This window comes from Miniopterus schreibersii (genome assembly GCF_964146895.1).
Source record: "Miniopterus schreibersii genome assembly, chromosome: 2".
Taxonomy (NCBI): Eukaryota; Metazoa; Chordata; class Mammalia; order Chiroptera; family Miniopteridae; genus Miniopterus; species Miniopterus schreibersii.
Window position 1 is genome coordinate 169,584,666 of NC_138102.1, and position 16,888 is coordinate 169,601,553.

Here is a 16,888-nt window from a genome sequence, read left to right on the forward strand (position 1 = left end):
CTAAACAAAGCTATCTAAAACAAAAACAACAAAAGATCTCTCCTAGGAGGTGATATTTAAACTGAGACCTGAAAGATAAGGGGAAACCAGTCATGTAGTGAGTTGGGACAGAACCTTTCAGTCACAGGGAACAATGTGTACACATACCAAGAAGAGATACAGAGGCTGGAAAACAGGGGGTAAGGCACGGGGGATGATGTTGGAAAGGGAGGCCTGAGCAAGCAGAATCTTCTGAAACTCTCAGTCACACTAGTCTCTATTTTGGGCAGTATAATCCTTATGGAAATGAGCATGAAATATTTAACAGCAAAGCCCAGGGACAAGGCAGCAAGTGGAGAGCTGTTAATTCCAAATGCTTTAGTTGCAAAACACCTTACTGTGAAGAAAAGATGCATCATCAAGTTTTAAAAGGAAAACGTTTTTAAAGCAACGCTTGGCCTATAACTGAGGAAGTCCATTAAATCACTCCCACCATGTCACAAGGATGAATTTCTAGGGGATATTTACAGACATTTAAGGGAGCCCATGAAGAATTCACATCTTCAGAAGGTTCAGAAAGTGTGGGATCCTAGAGAATATCAAAGAGCAACAGAAATCACTATAGCTATATAAATAAAGACTTCATAGTGTCTGAATTTTATGAACAGTTATAAGCGACATACCTAAGATAAAAAGGAGTGACCAATACAGGTTGGACCAACACAGGATACAGAAAAGAATTAGAGGATGATACAGACTTCCAGGTGAGAGTACAAGAATATTTAGACCAAAACCAGGAGAAAGAAGAGAATAAAGCCTTGCAAGTTTTCATTGATACCCTTGAGAGGAGGGATTAGTGGTTAACAGATTAATTGTAGTGTGATCCATCTTATATGTGTTTACACTTCTCAAATTCTACTATACATGATTGATCAAAATAGAACTGGGGGTGGAGTGAGGCAGAGAGATCGAGACAGAGAGAGAAATAATAATTTAGATTCAGATGTTGCCTTTGTGATAAATGCAAAAAAAAAATTTTTTAAATGGCTATTCTCCCAAGAAGAGTAGGAGTCTTCTCCATTGCCTGAATCTAGGTTTGGCGATGTGACTCGCTTTTATCGATGAATCATTAGCAAACACGATCCTAGAGGAGGCTGGAAAAGTGCTTATGCACTGGGATTCATCTTCACTATTGTTGCTTTTGGAACCCAGCCACCATGTGAAGAATCCTGAGTGAGCCTGCAAGATACTGGAGACACATGACCCAGTTGTCCTATTGCTCCAGTCAAATAACAGATACGTCTAATTCCAAAGCCCATGCTCATAACCATGCCATAGTCATCATCATCACCATCATCATTAAAACAACTACTCATGTAGTATGTACTCTCAACATGTTAGGGTTGGAAAGAGAGAAAAAACCCACTGTAATTAGAGTCTGAAAATTGACCAGTGTTTTTCTCTATCATGTGGCTTTGGTAAAGGTATACATCTTCTTTGAGCCTGTTTCCTCAGCTGGGAATTAGACCTAACTATAGGGCCTCCTGGGAAAATTAAACAACATGAAAAAGTGCTCTCATGACTTAGTGATATATATTTGCAATTAATAAAGGGGATGTGTTTTAAGCAAGCTCACCAGAAAGTTTCCAAAGAACCTAACTTTAACAATCCCTAAAAAATCAAGTAGGCCTGGATGGCGTGGCTCAGCAGTTGAGCATCGACCTATGCTTCAAGAGATCAAGGTTTGATTCCCAGTCAGGGCACATGCCCAGGTTGCGGGCTCGATCCCCCCAGAGGGTGTGCAGGAGGCAGCCAATTAATGAATCTCATCATTCATGCGTCTCTTTCTCCCTCTCCCTTCCTCTCTCTGAAATCAATGAAAACATATATTTTTAAAATCAAGTAAAAATATATTTGTTCATAAAAGAAATTGTTACTTTTCCACCTTGTCTGTAATTCACAGAATAAGATGTTCAAATTAAAATGCCATAAAATTACATAGTGTTTCCGACTCTTTTGAAACTATTCAACTACTAGAGTTGGGAAGGGAAAGTATGTGCTTTCTCAGCCTTTGAAATGTTTCTAGATTCTGTCATCTTCTTTTCATCTCAACATCAAAGTTGGGAAAAGCTCTTCCACACCAAGGACAGGTGTTTACATGCCACTCACCAAGGCACTTTGCTGCCCCACTTTGCTGCCCCATTAATCTGTCTCTTCTATTTGCGTCTTGAGAATCAAGCATTAGTCTTTTATTTCTCTTAGCTTTTAGCTGACCTGCACTGTCTCAGCTGGCAAGCTAATGACACACTTTGATGGGTGACTGGCTCATAAAAACAGCCAAGGAAAGGAATCAGGGAGAAGGGGTTTCACCAGAAGCATGATCAGCACATATGAAGTGCTGAACATGGTGGAAACATGCAAAAGCATATTTATTAACTGGTTAAAAAAAGAGGGGAGGGGTTCATTGCTTTCTCGATGATCTAACTCTTAACTCCCAGGGTCTTGAAATCAAGAGTAGTCAAAACATAGGATATTGGAAAATATGGTAAGGGGTAGCATTAAGTGCATTCTTGCAAGTGCATATAGGTCTTGACTTCATATAGGTCCCTCTGTTCTTGAGAGTCACAGCATCACCTTGTGGATGGCACAACTGGATTCTTGAACACGTGTATATTTCATTTTCCTTACCCGCTTTCCCAATTAGATTGACCATTTAAAAGATTGTTTTCCCGCCCGGCTGGGCGTGGCTCAGCTGGTTGAGCATCGACCTAGGATCCAGGAGATCAGGGTTTGATTACAGGTCAGGGCACATGCCTGGGTTACGGACTCGATCCCTAGTCGGGGGCATGCAGAAGGCAGCCAATCAATGACTCTCTCATCATTGATGTATCTCTCTCTCTCTCTCTCTCCCTCTCCCTTCTTCTCTCTCTGAAATCAATAAAGATATATTAAAAAAAATAATAACAAAATAAAAAAAGATTTCTTTCCCATCCTCCCCTTTGTCAGGATTTAGCTCTTTCTCCACCCCTTAACTTACCCACAAGTTCTAGCTTGTCTGGAATCTCACCTACCCCTTAGGAAAAGAAATGCTACCACATCCAAAAGGTGTAAAGGTCCCAAGGATAACTTGATTTGGCAAGTCACTGAATATGTTGGTATACACACCACCCAGAGGGAGGGCAGAATAGCTTTGGCAGACAGCTACACAGCCAGAAGGATAGATAAATCAAGGTTAAGGAACTGATATTGATTAAAAAAAAATAATGTTAATAATAATTTTTATATAGAATACCATTAATTCTCAGTCAATTTAATTATTTTAATTAGCTATTTACAGACAATGCAACCAAACTCCAGAGAGGGTGACTGGATTCCCCATAGTCACTGAGTACAGTGCTAGAGCCAGGCAAGGCCAGCACACAGGTTCCCTGACTCCCAGTTGCATGTTCTTACCATACATTCAATTATCTGCACCCTCACTTTAGCCCCAAATTCTTCAAAACCAACCATGTGAATAATAACAGGTAACTCTGGTCAGACTGGTCCTGTTAATGGCACAGTCGCTGGAAACCGAAATTGCCCACTGGTATCCAGCATTACCAGGTGACGTCATTCCAGCACACAGGAGGACTGGATCTCCCCACCAATGTCTATGGACAGACAGGGGCAAAGGAGCGCTAAGGGATAATTACGGATATGTGAACAATTTCACAAAACCTAGCTGTACCAACCTCTACAAAACTATGATAGACTCTTTTTAAAAAAACAAACAAACTTCATTGATTTCAGAGAGAGGAAAGGAGAGGGAGAGAGAGAGACAGAAACATCAATGATGAGAGAGTCATTGGTTGAGCCCACAACCCGGGCATGTGCCCTGACTGGGAATCGAACCCCAATCGCCTGGATCCTAGGTCGACGCTCAATCACTGAGCCACGCCTGGCCAGGCTATGATAGACTCTTGAGGTCTATTTCATTTTGGATTTGTAAGAATTTATTACAAAAGCCCTCTTCTTGCCTGGACAGCATGGCTCAGTGGTTGAGCATTGACCTATGATCCAGGAGATCGAGGTTCAATTCCTGGTCAGGGCACATGCCCGGGTTGTGGGCTCAATCCTCAGTGGGGGCTGTGTAGGAGGCAGTTGATCAATGACTCTCATCATTGATGTTTCTATCTCTTTCTCTCCCTTCCTCTCTCTAAAATCAATAAAGATATATTAAAAAACAAACAAACAAAACAAACAAAAGCCCTCTTCTCTTTAAACTAACTATATTCTCTAGATGTTAAATCCCTATGTGGTTCTCTCTACTAATAAAGAAAATGAATCAAGAAGAACTCATTTTCTCAGAACTACATGAGCACTCAGGTGTTTAACAAAACTATCAGCTATAACTAGATTTTCTCTTAAATAGAAGTAAGATTTGTAAACTGGAGAATTTGTCCCAACCTTTCTCTGGTTGACTTCTCTTGTTCCCCTGATGTAAGGGAATGCAGACCCTTGGGAGAAAGGGACTGAATAAATACAAGACATCAGACTTCCTTTCTGGAATTTTCTGATGAAACAGAAACACCCCACCTGTCAGCCTCTTCCATCATGCCCCCTCGCCCCCCCATCCTTCTTTCCCTTTGGAATTTCACAAGGATATTAGGTCATGGAGGAACCGTCTATCAAAGTGTAATGGAACTTTTTCACCTTCAGGCCATCCTGTTTGATTGCTGGAATCTGAGGCTTCAGCAACTCCAGCCAAAAACACTGAGAACCGAGGGGACTGCTGCTCACCTCCGCCTCAACTTTCGGATCATCATAGTGGTGCAGGATAAGTCGTTTGTTGAATCCCTCTTTCTTCAGCTTAGCTTCTTCTGTTTTTCTGTTCAAAAGAAAAGAATTTGAGGCTTAGCTAATTTCTTGGTCTTATCAAGGGCTGGAGGATGGCCAATGGCTGTTCAGGCTTCTGCAATCTCACCTTTCCCACCTATCTAATGCACACTTTTTAAAAAAACACTCATCAGAAGATATGCTCATTAATTTGAAAGGGAGAGAAAGAGAGAAACATCGATGTGAGAAACATCAATTGGTTGCCTCTGCCCAGACCAGGGATCAAACACGCAACCTAGGTATGGGCCCTCACCAGGAACTGAACCCACATTTTTAGTGCACGGGATGATGCTCCAACCGAGTCACCCAGTCAGGGGTTAATGGGCTTCTTTTAAATCAAGACAACTGGATTTTGAAATCTTTAGCCAAGGATTTATGGAGTGCCTGCCATTTTTAAACAGTTATTGAGCACTTACTGTGTGTGAAGCACTATATCAGAGGCTGTAGGAACTGCAGGACTAGTAAGTAGCCTTTGTACCCATAGAAGCAGAATGACACAGCACAGGCTTTGGACAAGAACTGAAATGAATCCTGGCACTGCCACTTGGGACTATAGAAAGTAGATAAAGTACTAAACTATGAGCCTTGATTTCTCTATCTGTAAAATGGGGATAACAATACCTCACAGAAATGTAAGGAATCTCTGGTTAACTCACACAGACCTTGGGGCACAGGCCCCAGTATTCAGCATACACTCTATAAATACTAGTTGTTTTCATCACATTTCAGTGGGGATTATGCACATGTTTATTAATAATAAGGTGGTAAAGGGAAAGGGTAGGTGAATATGAAACAATCTAGCTTCTAGGTTGTAAAATGAGACCCTGAAATTAAGGTAGCCCCTTAGAACATTCATTTAACCATCCACAAATATTCACTAGGTATCTTTCACAGGCAAAACTCATGAGAAAGATGCTATCTATTTCCATTCTAAAGAGAGTGCCTGAGTTATGCAGCTACATGGGAAAGCCAGGCTTCAATGTATGCACATCCACTCCAAACTCTCTACTCTCTCCACTTCACAATACTACTCCCCACATTTCTAGTGTTGGGTGCTACAGAAGCTGTGGGCATAGTATAAAATGTAGACCCATCAGGCTTCTGTATTTGAGGGTCAGCCATGAAGCAGACCTTTCTAGGTCTTGCCTAGCTTCTCACTGTCAACACACACACAAGTGCATGCACACTCATGTACCCAAGTAGCAGGTAGCTGTTGGAAACATGCCAGTAGAATCCTCCAGGGTCAGGCTGGCAAAGCAGAGGTCATATACTAAAGAGACAGTCTTAGCTCCTTTGGAGACCAACACTACCTGCTTAATATCTTCATGGGCTGCCGGCTTGCTTTTACTCAGTAATCCCAACAACCAAAGGTGGGCTGCTGGGCCTCTCAGTTATTAAGACAGAATGTGGGCATTCAATGTGGCAGACCCATGACCAACACTAGAGAATAATCAGAAGTTGAGGGTAAGGAGGAGCAACTCACCTTCCCAGAGAAGAATTAGCACTTTGAGCATTTCCAACAGTGGCATAGAGTGGAATCTCAACAATAGCATGAAAGAATGTATAAGGCTGCCCTCAGCAAGCCCTTTCAGATTTAGAGCAGATTCAAACAGGAATCCTCAAGGTTTTTCATTTTAAAGTGCACTTGAAAATTACTGAAATTGAGCTGGCATATCTTAAGGAGGGTCTTGGAGTATCTGGGAGATACAGTCTGTGGGTGTGTGTGCGTGCGTGTGTGTGCATTTATCAGTTGAGTGTGAGATTTGGGGTGTGAGAAGAGCCATGGTGAAAGAAAAATTTTTTAAGGATTAAAAATAAATAATTAGAAATAATACAGCTGATTAATAAAAGGCAGAAACGGTATAACACCATTGTTGGTGTGGGGGGCGCTGGGGGTAGGAGTCCCTAGCAATCATCAAAAGTCACTGGTCCCTCTCCAAGAAGCAGGAGGGGGTGCTCCCCACTGAGTCTTGAGAGGGAAGGAACCAGAGCCAGGAGGGTAGGCAAGGACCAAATCTGCCCCTTAGTAGCTGGAAAGTAGAAATGCTCAATTAATAACAGCTTTCTCTCTCTTCCCCTTTTTCTCTTCTCTTGCTTTTCTCCTCCTGCTGCTCCTTCCTTTCTTTCTCATATTATCATGAAAAGGTGTCCCACTGTCAAAAATGAGGTGAGTGGGCAAAGTTTTTGAACAATATGACAAAAGCAAAGCACTTAAAGATTGCCACGCTTTCCCACACCAATACACATGCATGCTACTACATTTATAAGCATCAAAGGCTGGTACAATGTCAGCTTAACAACACCATTTATTCTATTCTCCAAGCCTACACCTTGGCCCTTTCATTCAATGCCTAAATATGATTCTATTTTTCTATGGCTTTCCACAAATGGACCTATTGGATTATTCTTAAAAGAAAGGTTATGTAGGCCACTAAAGTGTAAATACCTATAATCATTGGGAGAAAAAAGGCACACTCCACCTCCTTACCAATAAGGCCAAAAATTAAGATACAAAAGCTCTAGTGCAAAAAACTCCAATGCAAAATAACTTACATTCTATAAATGCCACATTGCTTAAATAGAGTAGGCAGCTATAATTCAGGAAAGTTCCCTACTACCCTTTTAAAAGCAGTGCTTCCTTTTCTAACCCCTTTAATGGGTCCCTAGACAGAGTCTTTTAGTCATCATTTTAAGACTAATCATCCTCCCATGGCAACAAAGAATGCCTCTTCTCTGCCTTTTCTCAAAGTGTTGGCAGTGGCAGTGGTCTTACTCTTCTCTTGCTTAAGGACCAGAAGTTGGCCTCTGAGTTCCAACAGGTGATGATTACCACCAAGTTGATTAGTTCAACAAAACAGCCCTAATATTTGCACATTCCTCACAAGTTTTAGGGGGATGGTCACTCCTAGGAAAAGTCATTCCAGGACTTAAGGACACAGTCCTTCTTTAAGTGAGAAGTTACCCAATTATGCCAACCCTCTGGTATTTAGATCAGTCTAAGACAGAAGCTGGAATAGGAAGGGAACTATACCTGAAATTATCTCAAATCAAATAGGCCTAAGAATCTAATACTAAGCTAAATTCCTTATGGTGGGAGCATCCACTGAATGAGAATATCTAATACCATTTGACAGATGAAGGAGCCAAAGTACAGAAAAAGGAACAATAACTGATAAATAATAGTTACTGTTTATTGAGCATTTACTATAGTAGCTAGCTGTATTATTTCATTTAATGCTTTCAACAACCCTATGTGGTAGATTCTAGTAGGATCCCCGTTTTATATGAGAAAAGTAAGCTAAGTGTCCCCCGTGGCTGGTAAATGGGAACATGAAAACTGTGTAGACTCCAAAGCTTGGCTCTGAACCTTCATGCAACATTGACCCTTGTACTCTGGTCACATAGCTAAGAAGTGGCAGGATCAGGGTTAGAAGCAAGCCTGGGATTCCCAGACTAGTGCTTTTGCATCACCATGCTCTAACAGTGAACATGAGTAAAATCAGAGCACTACAGCTTCACCAGCTGAGGCCCAGAGATCTGATTCAGGCTCAGAAAAAGGTCTAGGTAGACCTGGTCTGGAGAATGTGCTCTGCTATGAGGAGTGCCTTGGGATCTGGTCTAGAATGGGAGGGTTCACTATGTTTGTCAGATCGGACTTCCTGTGATAAATCCAGAGTCTAAATCCCAGACCTGCCGCTGGGGCTAGAGAAGATTCTTTCCTCCTGCCCTTAATTTTCCTTGGGTCTGACTTGATATTAAACTTCTATAATGTCTGTGTAGCGTGTGTGGTAGAAATTTGGTAGGGTAAAAAGGCTGGTATTTCTCATTTACCTAAAATTGCATTTCATCCAGCAAGCATACATTTAATCTCCATGGTATCTCTATAATATCTGTGTAGCATGTGCGGTAGAAATTTGGTAGGGTAAAAAGGCTGGTAGTTCTGATTTACCTAAAATTGCATTTCATCCAGCAAGCATACATTTAATCTCCATGGTATCTCTAACCCCAGTAACCAGGGGATGTTCAGACTTGACTGCTTTTCTCGCAGAAATGTTTTGTAATGCACAACTTGTAAAATTACCTGTGCGCTTTTTAAAGCTTGGATTCTGTATATGACAGATCCCTTGGGAACTACTTCTACTGACTTGAGCAATTCTCATTGTTAAAAAACAAATACTCCCTTGACACAGTTTATTACTATAGGTCATGTATAAAAGCACCTTGCTCATCCATGTTGCTGTGCCAGCTAAATTCTCCTCCTCCATCTACTCTGCCAAGCCATCTCTTCTTGGTTCTAAATTTACTTGTTTCAAGAAACCATCTGATGGAATTGGGTTATTAATAAAAATGCTTTTTACTTGCTTAGTGAGTTAGTGTCTACAAAACATGTTTATATATATTGTGTTGCTTTAAGCTTCATAACAACCTGCTATGGTAAGCGGAAGACATCTTATTATCCCTAAACAACTGAAGAAACGGGTTCAGGGAGTCCAAGTGCTTACACAAGATCGCACACCCCATGACTAATGAACCTGGGTGTTCTAACTCCAAGTTTGGCTTATTTTTTCCTTTCAAATTTTTTAGACTTTATTTTTTAGAACAGTTTTAGGTAAACAGCAAAACTGAGTTCACATATATAGCCCCTAAAAGTTGGGTTTTCTTTTCATTAAAATATGTTGCCTGATCCACATCACTTTATGGCCTTTATAAACTTGAAAAACTAATTCTAAATTCACCTAAAAGAATAAATTGGTGAAACTGGCTAAGATGCTTTGATGTAGGAAGTAACAAGAGGAGTTTTGCTGTACCAGATATTAAGATAGTAACAACTAACATTCAGTGCTTATTTGTGCTAGTAATATTTACAGCAACCCTAAAAGACAGCTACTATGATTATACCCATTTCACAGTTGAGGAAAGTGAGGCAAAGAAAAGTTAAGTGACTTTCCCAATGTCACATGAATGAATGGAGCTGGGATTTTAGCCCCAACAATTGGGCTTCAAGGCTCTTTCTAACACCATACCTTGCCTCTCTCATAGTATATAATCTGAATAATTAAAATAGCTGAAAACTTAATAGGCAGATTAATGGAATAGAACAGATAGCTCAAAAACAAAACCTAATGTATATAAGATTGAAGATATAATTAAATTGAAAACTCAAATCAATGGATAACAGAGAATATATTCAATACATGGATGGCGCCAGAGAGATAATAGTGTTGAGGTTAAATCCACAAGCTTTGGCATCAAACATAAGCTTACATAGCAGCTCACCCACTTAACTAGCTCTCTGACCTTGGCTTAACAACAGCGACTTACTCATGGAAGCATATAAATTGCTTCATGTAGTGCTTTACACAAAACAAGCACTCAATAAACACTGGCTGTTAGTATTAGCACCCAGTAAATACTAGCGATCATTATTATTGGCATAGGAGGAATAAAGCTAGAATCTCATCCCCTCCCACAACAAAATTTCCAGCTAAATGTAGAAAAAAGAAATAAAAAGTAGGGTAGGTCTACCTAACCTCAGAATGAGAAAAGATTTTTCCAGTTATAATAGGGAAAAAAATCTTAAAACAAAACATTGATAATTGTACAATAAGAAAAGTTAAAACACCTACATCTTAATCATAAAATTAAAAAGGAAACAATAAACTGGAGAAATAAATATTTACCACAAATAACAAAATACGTAAAAAAATTAAATGAAGCTCTAGCCAGTTTGCTGAGTGGTTAGAGAGTCCGCCTGTGGACTGAAGTGTCTCGGGTTTGATTCTGGCCATGGGACTGTACCTTGGCTGCAGGCTCATTCCCTGGCCCTGGTCAGGGCGCATGCGGGAGGGCGACCAATCGATGTGCCTCTCTCATATTGATGTTTCTCTCTCTCTCTCTTCCTTCCACTCTCTCTGGAAAGCAATGGAAAAAATACCCTCAGATGAGGATTAAAAGCAAAACAAAACAAACAACAACAAAAAACTTAAATGAACAGGTAAGAAAGACACCAAAACCCATAGGGGAAAAAGGTGCAGAGATCAGGAACACCTGGTTCACAGAAAAAATGTTTTTAAATATCAAAAAATACTTTAAAAGTTAAACCCCTCTAGTTAGTAAAGAAATAGACACTTAAGAGTATTCTTTGTCTATCAATTTATCAAAGTTGAATAATTTTAACAATTATATTCAGGGCTAAGAATGTTGAGATGGCCCCTCTCACATTGCTATGAGAGGCTAGCTGGCATGGTTTTCCCGTAAAGCAATTTGACAGAAGCTCTCTAGAACTTTAAAAATGTTTATATCCTTTGACCAAGTTCTACTTCTAGGAATATAGCTTTAGGAAGGAATCAAAGAAATGAAAAATATTTATAGGACCATTAAACAAAGGTAAATATTCAATAATAGAATAGTTTAAAAATAATGGAATACCCATGCAATGGGATTAATTCAAAGCAGCCATTCAAAATCTTATTTCTGAAGAATTTAACAGCATGGGAAAATGCTCATGTGAAAGGAGAAAAAGCAGGACAAAAATGGCATTCGAAAGATAGTCTATATCTTAACAGATAATATATCAACAGATAAAATACATAGCATTTAAATACATAGTACTTACTATATGTATGGGGGGGTGTATATATTGGAAAAAAGCTGGAAGGGTATACGTCAAAATGATAAAAATGGTATTCCCTTAGTGAAAAGGTTGTGTGTGTTTTCTTCTTGAACTTTTCTAAATTTTTGAAAAATTTAAGTACTAAGGATGCATTACATTTAAAATACACTCCTGCAAGTAGTAAGTGGTATTTTCACACAGTGGCAGGTGAAGAGCTGGTGTAGAAAGAAAGCGTGGTAGAAAGTGGGTAGACTTTGGAGTCAGATGGAGCTGGGTTTCAGTCCTGGCTCTGCCTTTGTCTTACTGTATGGCTGAATGAATTGCCAGTTTGTGTCACATTAGCTTCCTCATCTGTAACATGGAGATGATAATCGTACCTCTCTCGTGGTGTGTTATAAGGAGTATAGGTAACACATGTAAAGCGTAAGGCCAACAGTCTAGTGCAGGGTATCTTGTCAATGCTTGCTGTGGTTATCATCACCTCCTAGTTCTTTGATCTGTCCTTTATTGATGGCTAATTTGCTGAGATGTTTAGTTTCCCATCTTACATAAAAACTGGGACTGGTTTTATGTTTCCTTAGAACAGTACTTTGCTTACAACTGACTACATCTTTTCTTCCTTCCCTCCTCTCCAACATTGTCACACATGATCCTGTACTGGTCATATGATAAGGCTGATTGATAGGACATGTATCATAGAGAGACCTTTCCATGAGTTACCAGGAAGAGAAGGGTCTGTGTGTGCATGTATTTTTTCATATTAAGGATACAATAGGCAAGGTGATAGGGAGGATGACTTGTCCAGGGTCACGTGGGCTCTATATCTCTTCTTGTCTATCTACTGTATCATATGCCTCATAAAAGTATATGATTCTGAAGACTGCAGAGGGCTCCCTACATTTGAATTATGGCTCCTTGCAGCTTCTTCACAGCAGTATGGAGCACTGTCTTCCATTTCAGAATTTCCAATTTTGAGTAAGGTTTTATGATCCAACCTAAACAAACAAACAAAAAAGACATTAACATAAAAGGATTATTGATTTCAAAATTTATACCATGTCAGTACTCATTGGGTAAATTCTGCCCAAAGTAGTCTACCAAAGCCTACTTGAAAAAGGAACCAAAATCAATTCATATTAAAGTGTAAGTAATTATCAGCTTAAGAATTATCTGTCCTCAAAGAGATTTGCTCCAAAATGGGACCAAGACTTTAACCCCAAGGAATTAAACCCTTCTGATGACATCTGAAGTATGAGAAGCCTTTCAAGAATCCCCACACACTCTGTAGACCTACAGATGAGGTTCTTCAGCATCCCCCCATCTCAGGACAGAATCCTGTGTACCAGAGAGAACATTTTATTGGTAGTCAGTAGAATTTGGTCCTGTTCCTGACTCTTCCACTAACCAGTTTGGGTACTCAGTATCTCTGGGCTTCAGATTTCTCATCTGCAAGAGAGAACTGAATGACATGATCTCTAAGGCCTTTCAATTCTAACATTCTCCCCTTGTAAAAGTCTACCCTTGTAGTGAACATATGGAAAGATTCACAGATGGCTTCAAGAATTTGGGGGAAGAGAAAAACTTGCCATTTCTTTATTCAGTCCTACCAAGTCTAGTCCATTCAATAAACCAGTAAATTACATACAGAATAAAAAAATTTTAAATAGAGATATGAAACGGGGGGGGGGGGCATGGAATCTCACCACACAAGCAATGTTATCATTTTGGTGTAACTTTTCCAGGATTCTTTCCCTATGCATAGGTGTTTTAAAACACTAGTAATGAGAACGGGTATACTGTTTATTCTATCTCCAGGTCTTTTGCCTTAGCCTTGAGCTCTTCATTTGGCCATAACTCCAGGTGAAATTTTGAATCAATTTTTGTCTTCACCTCCATTCCCCACCCCAGCCCTGGGTTAAGGGCAGGATTTACCTTTTCTTCCAAAACAATGGATCTAGTTGACTTTTCTTACTTTGAGTTATCCCAATCCCATCCCATGCGACTCAGGTTGGGCTGACAATACTTCCTTGCAACCCATGAGCCAATGACCCAGGTTAGACCAATAATATTACTTTATCTCCCAGTCCACCATGTTTGGGCCATAGGGTGGGCACAAATGGAACTAATTAGAGTCATTACCTGGGATTGAAACATGGACACTGGCAGGGGAGGGGGAGAGCACTTTCTTCCAAAGCAGTTAGCACAGGAATCTATGGCGGGTAGTGGCCATCTTTACCATGTAGAGTGAGCCTAACTGTAGAATTCAGTCAAACAGAGATGGAAAGAGAAGTCTCTGCCATATTAAGTCCCACATCTTGCCTTGGACACTGTTCCTGCAATTTTTCCTTTAATCTTCTGAGCTACCCTCTTGGACACAAGCAAATAATTCTCATTTCTTAAGCTCGTCTGAGTTGGGTTCTTGTGGCTTACTGCATAAAGATTCCTGGCTCATCCTCACTGGATCATGAGAACATTCTAACCTTAGACTGGAAGGACTAAACAAGCTCCATCACCAGTTTGCTTAGGATTAGATAATGTAATTTTTCCAGTCTCCCACTTTGAGATTTCAGTCTCTGCCCTTCAATTTCAAGGCCTTGCTCCTTGTTCACAAACTATCTGGTGGGCTGGCTACCTGCTTGCCATCCAATAGCTTGCTGGGGGATTTCCTGTCACTGGACTTTACGGATATATTTGTATTCCTGGACATTTCCATGCTGAATTCCCTGTTACCTTACGATTTACTTCATTCCTATTTGCTGTTTTGCCATACCCACTGGCTTGTTCTTAGCATATGCCCCTGGGTCTCTTTCCTCAATATCTGTCCCACCCCAATGAGACAGTTCCAGTTTTAAATTGTGATCCCTCAACAAATCAATTTCAGAAGTATATGTAGGGAATTGGGAGGTGAGGAAGGAACACTTGACCCCTAAGCACATTATCTAAAAGCAGTTTTTAACAGTTTTAACCTTTCAATAGTTTTTAAGGTTGTTAGGACTATGATAAGGTCATGCATGACAAGCAAATCTAAGAGACCTATGGCAGTCAGCCCCAACTCCTACTCATCCCCTGAGCCACACAGCAATTAGCTATATTATGTTTGTGTCCCAAGGAATAACAAGTTTCCCTTTTCCTAACAACACATAGCTTATCCCTTTTATAACTTCATTCAGGTGTAGAGAGTTTTCTTTCTAGATTTGTGCAACCATAAACTTTCTTAGAGGGGTCTTCCTTTATAACATGTAAACAATTTAAGAATCTATTTTTGCCTTTAACACAGAGCCTTGGTTCTAGTCCAGGATGGAAGGTTTTTGTACTAGAAGGGCCCTGGGGTGCTCTTCTAGGGGCATGTATGTCATTTTTACTTAAGCAGTTTTCTCAAAACCATGAAGAAAAAACTCACAGAGTAAAGGAGTAAAGAAACCAGGGAAAGCTGGGTTAGAGGAGGATACCTTTGAAAAGTCTGGCTTAAAATCTATGATTGTGGTACTAAAAGGATGGCTGGGAGAAAGGTCCCAAATTCAGTGAATGGAAGTGATTCTCACTCTAGAATGCTCATAAAATTGACCCTGATTTGGGTGGGTAAAGGAATCTTACCGTTTTCTAAACAGATGTTGGATGACAGTGAGAAGTGGATGACAAAAGGTACACTACTATCCTGAGAGATCTGGGAATACTGCTTTTGGCTGACAACAGCTAGGAAAAAAGGAAAGAGGAGCAAGATGAGGAGAGAGGAAGGGGAAGAAAAAGAGCACTGTGCTAGATCATCAACAAAAAATCCGCTCTGGCCAGATTGGCTCAGTGGTTAGGAATCGGCCCACAGACAAAGGGTTGCAGGTTCAATTCCCAGCCTAGGTCATGATGTGCACAAGAGGCAACCAATCAATGTGTGTCTCTCACATCAATGTTTCTCTCTCTCTCCCCCGCCCTGTCCACTCTCTCTCTAAAGCCAATAATAAATAAACAAATAAATATAAAATAAAATCACACTGAAACATCACTACACATCTATAAGAATGGCTAAAATAAAAAATAATGATATCCACACACTGGTAAGGATGTGGAGAAATGGGATCGCTCATACATTGCTGATGGGAATATAAAACAGTAAAGCTTCTCTAACAAATAGTTAAGCAGCCCTGGCCAGTGTTGCTAAGTGGTTAGAGCGCGTTAGCCCACACAAAGAAGGGTTATGGGTTCGATTCCCAGTCAAGGGCACGTGGTAGGGTTGCCAGTTTGATCCCTGGTCCTTGTCAGGGCATGCTTGGGAGGCAACCAATCAATGTGTCTCTCACACTGATGTTTCTCTCTTTCTCTCTCTAATCTCCTCCCTCCCTTCCTTCCACTCTCTAAAAAAGAAAAATCAATGGATAAATATCCTCAGGTAAGGATTAACAAACAAACAAACAGTTTGGTAGTTTCATATAAAAGTAAACATGCAGCCTGGCTGGGCGTGGCTCAGCGGTTGAGCATCAACCTAGGATCCAGGAGATTGCCCTTCGATTGTCAGGGCTCAGGCCTGGGTTTCAGGCTCAATCCCCAGTAGGGGGCATGCAGGAGGCAGCTGATCAATGACTCTCTCATCATTGATGTTTCTATCTCTCCCTCTCCCTTCCTCTCTCTGAAATCAATAAACATATATTTAAAATTTTTAAAAAGTAAACATGTAATTACCACATAGTCCAGCAACTGTTCTTCTGGGCATTTATCAAAGAGATAGCAAAACTTATATTTACACAAAAACCTGTACATAAATGTTTTAGCAGCTTTCACAATAGCCAAAAAGTGGAAGGGAGGGAGGGAAAAATCCAGATGTCCTTCAAGTACTGAATGGCTAAACAAACTGTGATACATACATATCATAGAATACTACTGAGTAATAAAAAGGAACAAACTACTGATACATACAGCCCAGATAAATCTCTAGAGAATTAAGCTAAACAGAATAAAGGCAATCACCAAAAGTTACACATTATATGATTCTATTTCATATAACATTCTTGAAATGACAAAAATATAGAAATGGGGAACACATTATGCCAATTCAAATACCTTTTGATCTAAAAAAGTTAGGGATAGAGAAGTGATCAAGCAGATAAAAAATCCTGCCCTCAAAGACCTGACACTCTCATGAGAAGAGAGAGGGCAAACAAATAAATAGGGATATCATTTACAATATTAGAAAACGATTAAGTGCAACTGGGGACAGGGTAGAAATTTGAAATAGGATAATTAAGAAAAGTCTCATCACAGAGGTGATATTTAAATAAAGACACAGGGAAAGGGGAGTAAGCAATGCTGAAAGCAGAAGGAACACCTAGTGCAAATTCCCTAAGGTGAGAGAAAGAGAGAGTGAAAGACAGAGAGAGAGTGAGGAAGGGAGGGAGGGAGGGAGGGAGGGAGGGAGGGAGGGAGGGAGGGAGG

The 16,888-nt window shown here is 40.2% G+C and overlaps 1 protein-coding gene across 2 annotated transcripts in view; it reads right to left on the reverse strand.

The window, feature by feature from the left end:
* Positions 1 to 16,888, reverse strand: part of LOC308554006 (uncharacterized protein) — a 62,547-nt gene that overhangs the window by 35,498 nt on the left and 10,161 nt on the right. Inside the window, exons 3-5 of one of the 2 annotated variants that reach the window (XM_081130679.1) lie at positions 15,062 to 15,160; positions 12,366 to 12,462; positions 4,759 to 4,846 (exon numbers count right to left, since the gene is read on the reverse strand). In XM_081130679.1, coding sequence (XP_080986805.1) covers positions 4,759 to 4,846; positions 12,366 to 12,462; positions 15,062 to 15,160 — 284 coding nt within the window. Of the gene's footprint in view, positions 1 to 4,758; positions 4,847 to 11,594; positions 12,463 to 15,061; positions 15,161 to 16,888 lie in introns of those variants that run through there. The other variant, XR_013998325.1, reaches the window with a different exon arrangement.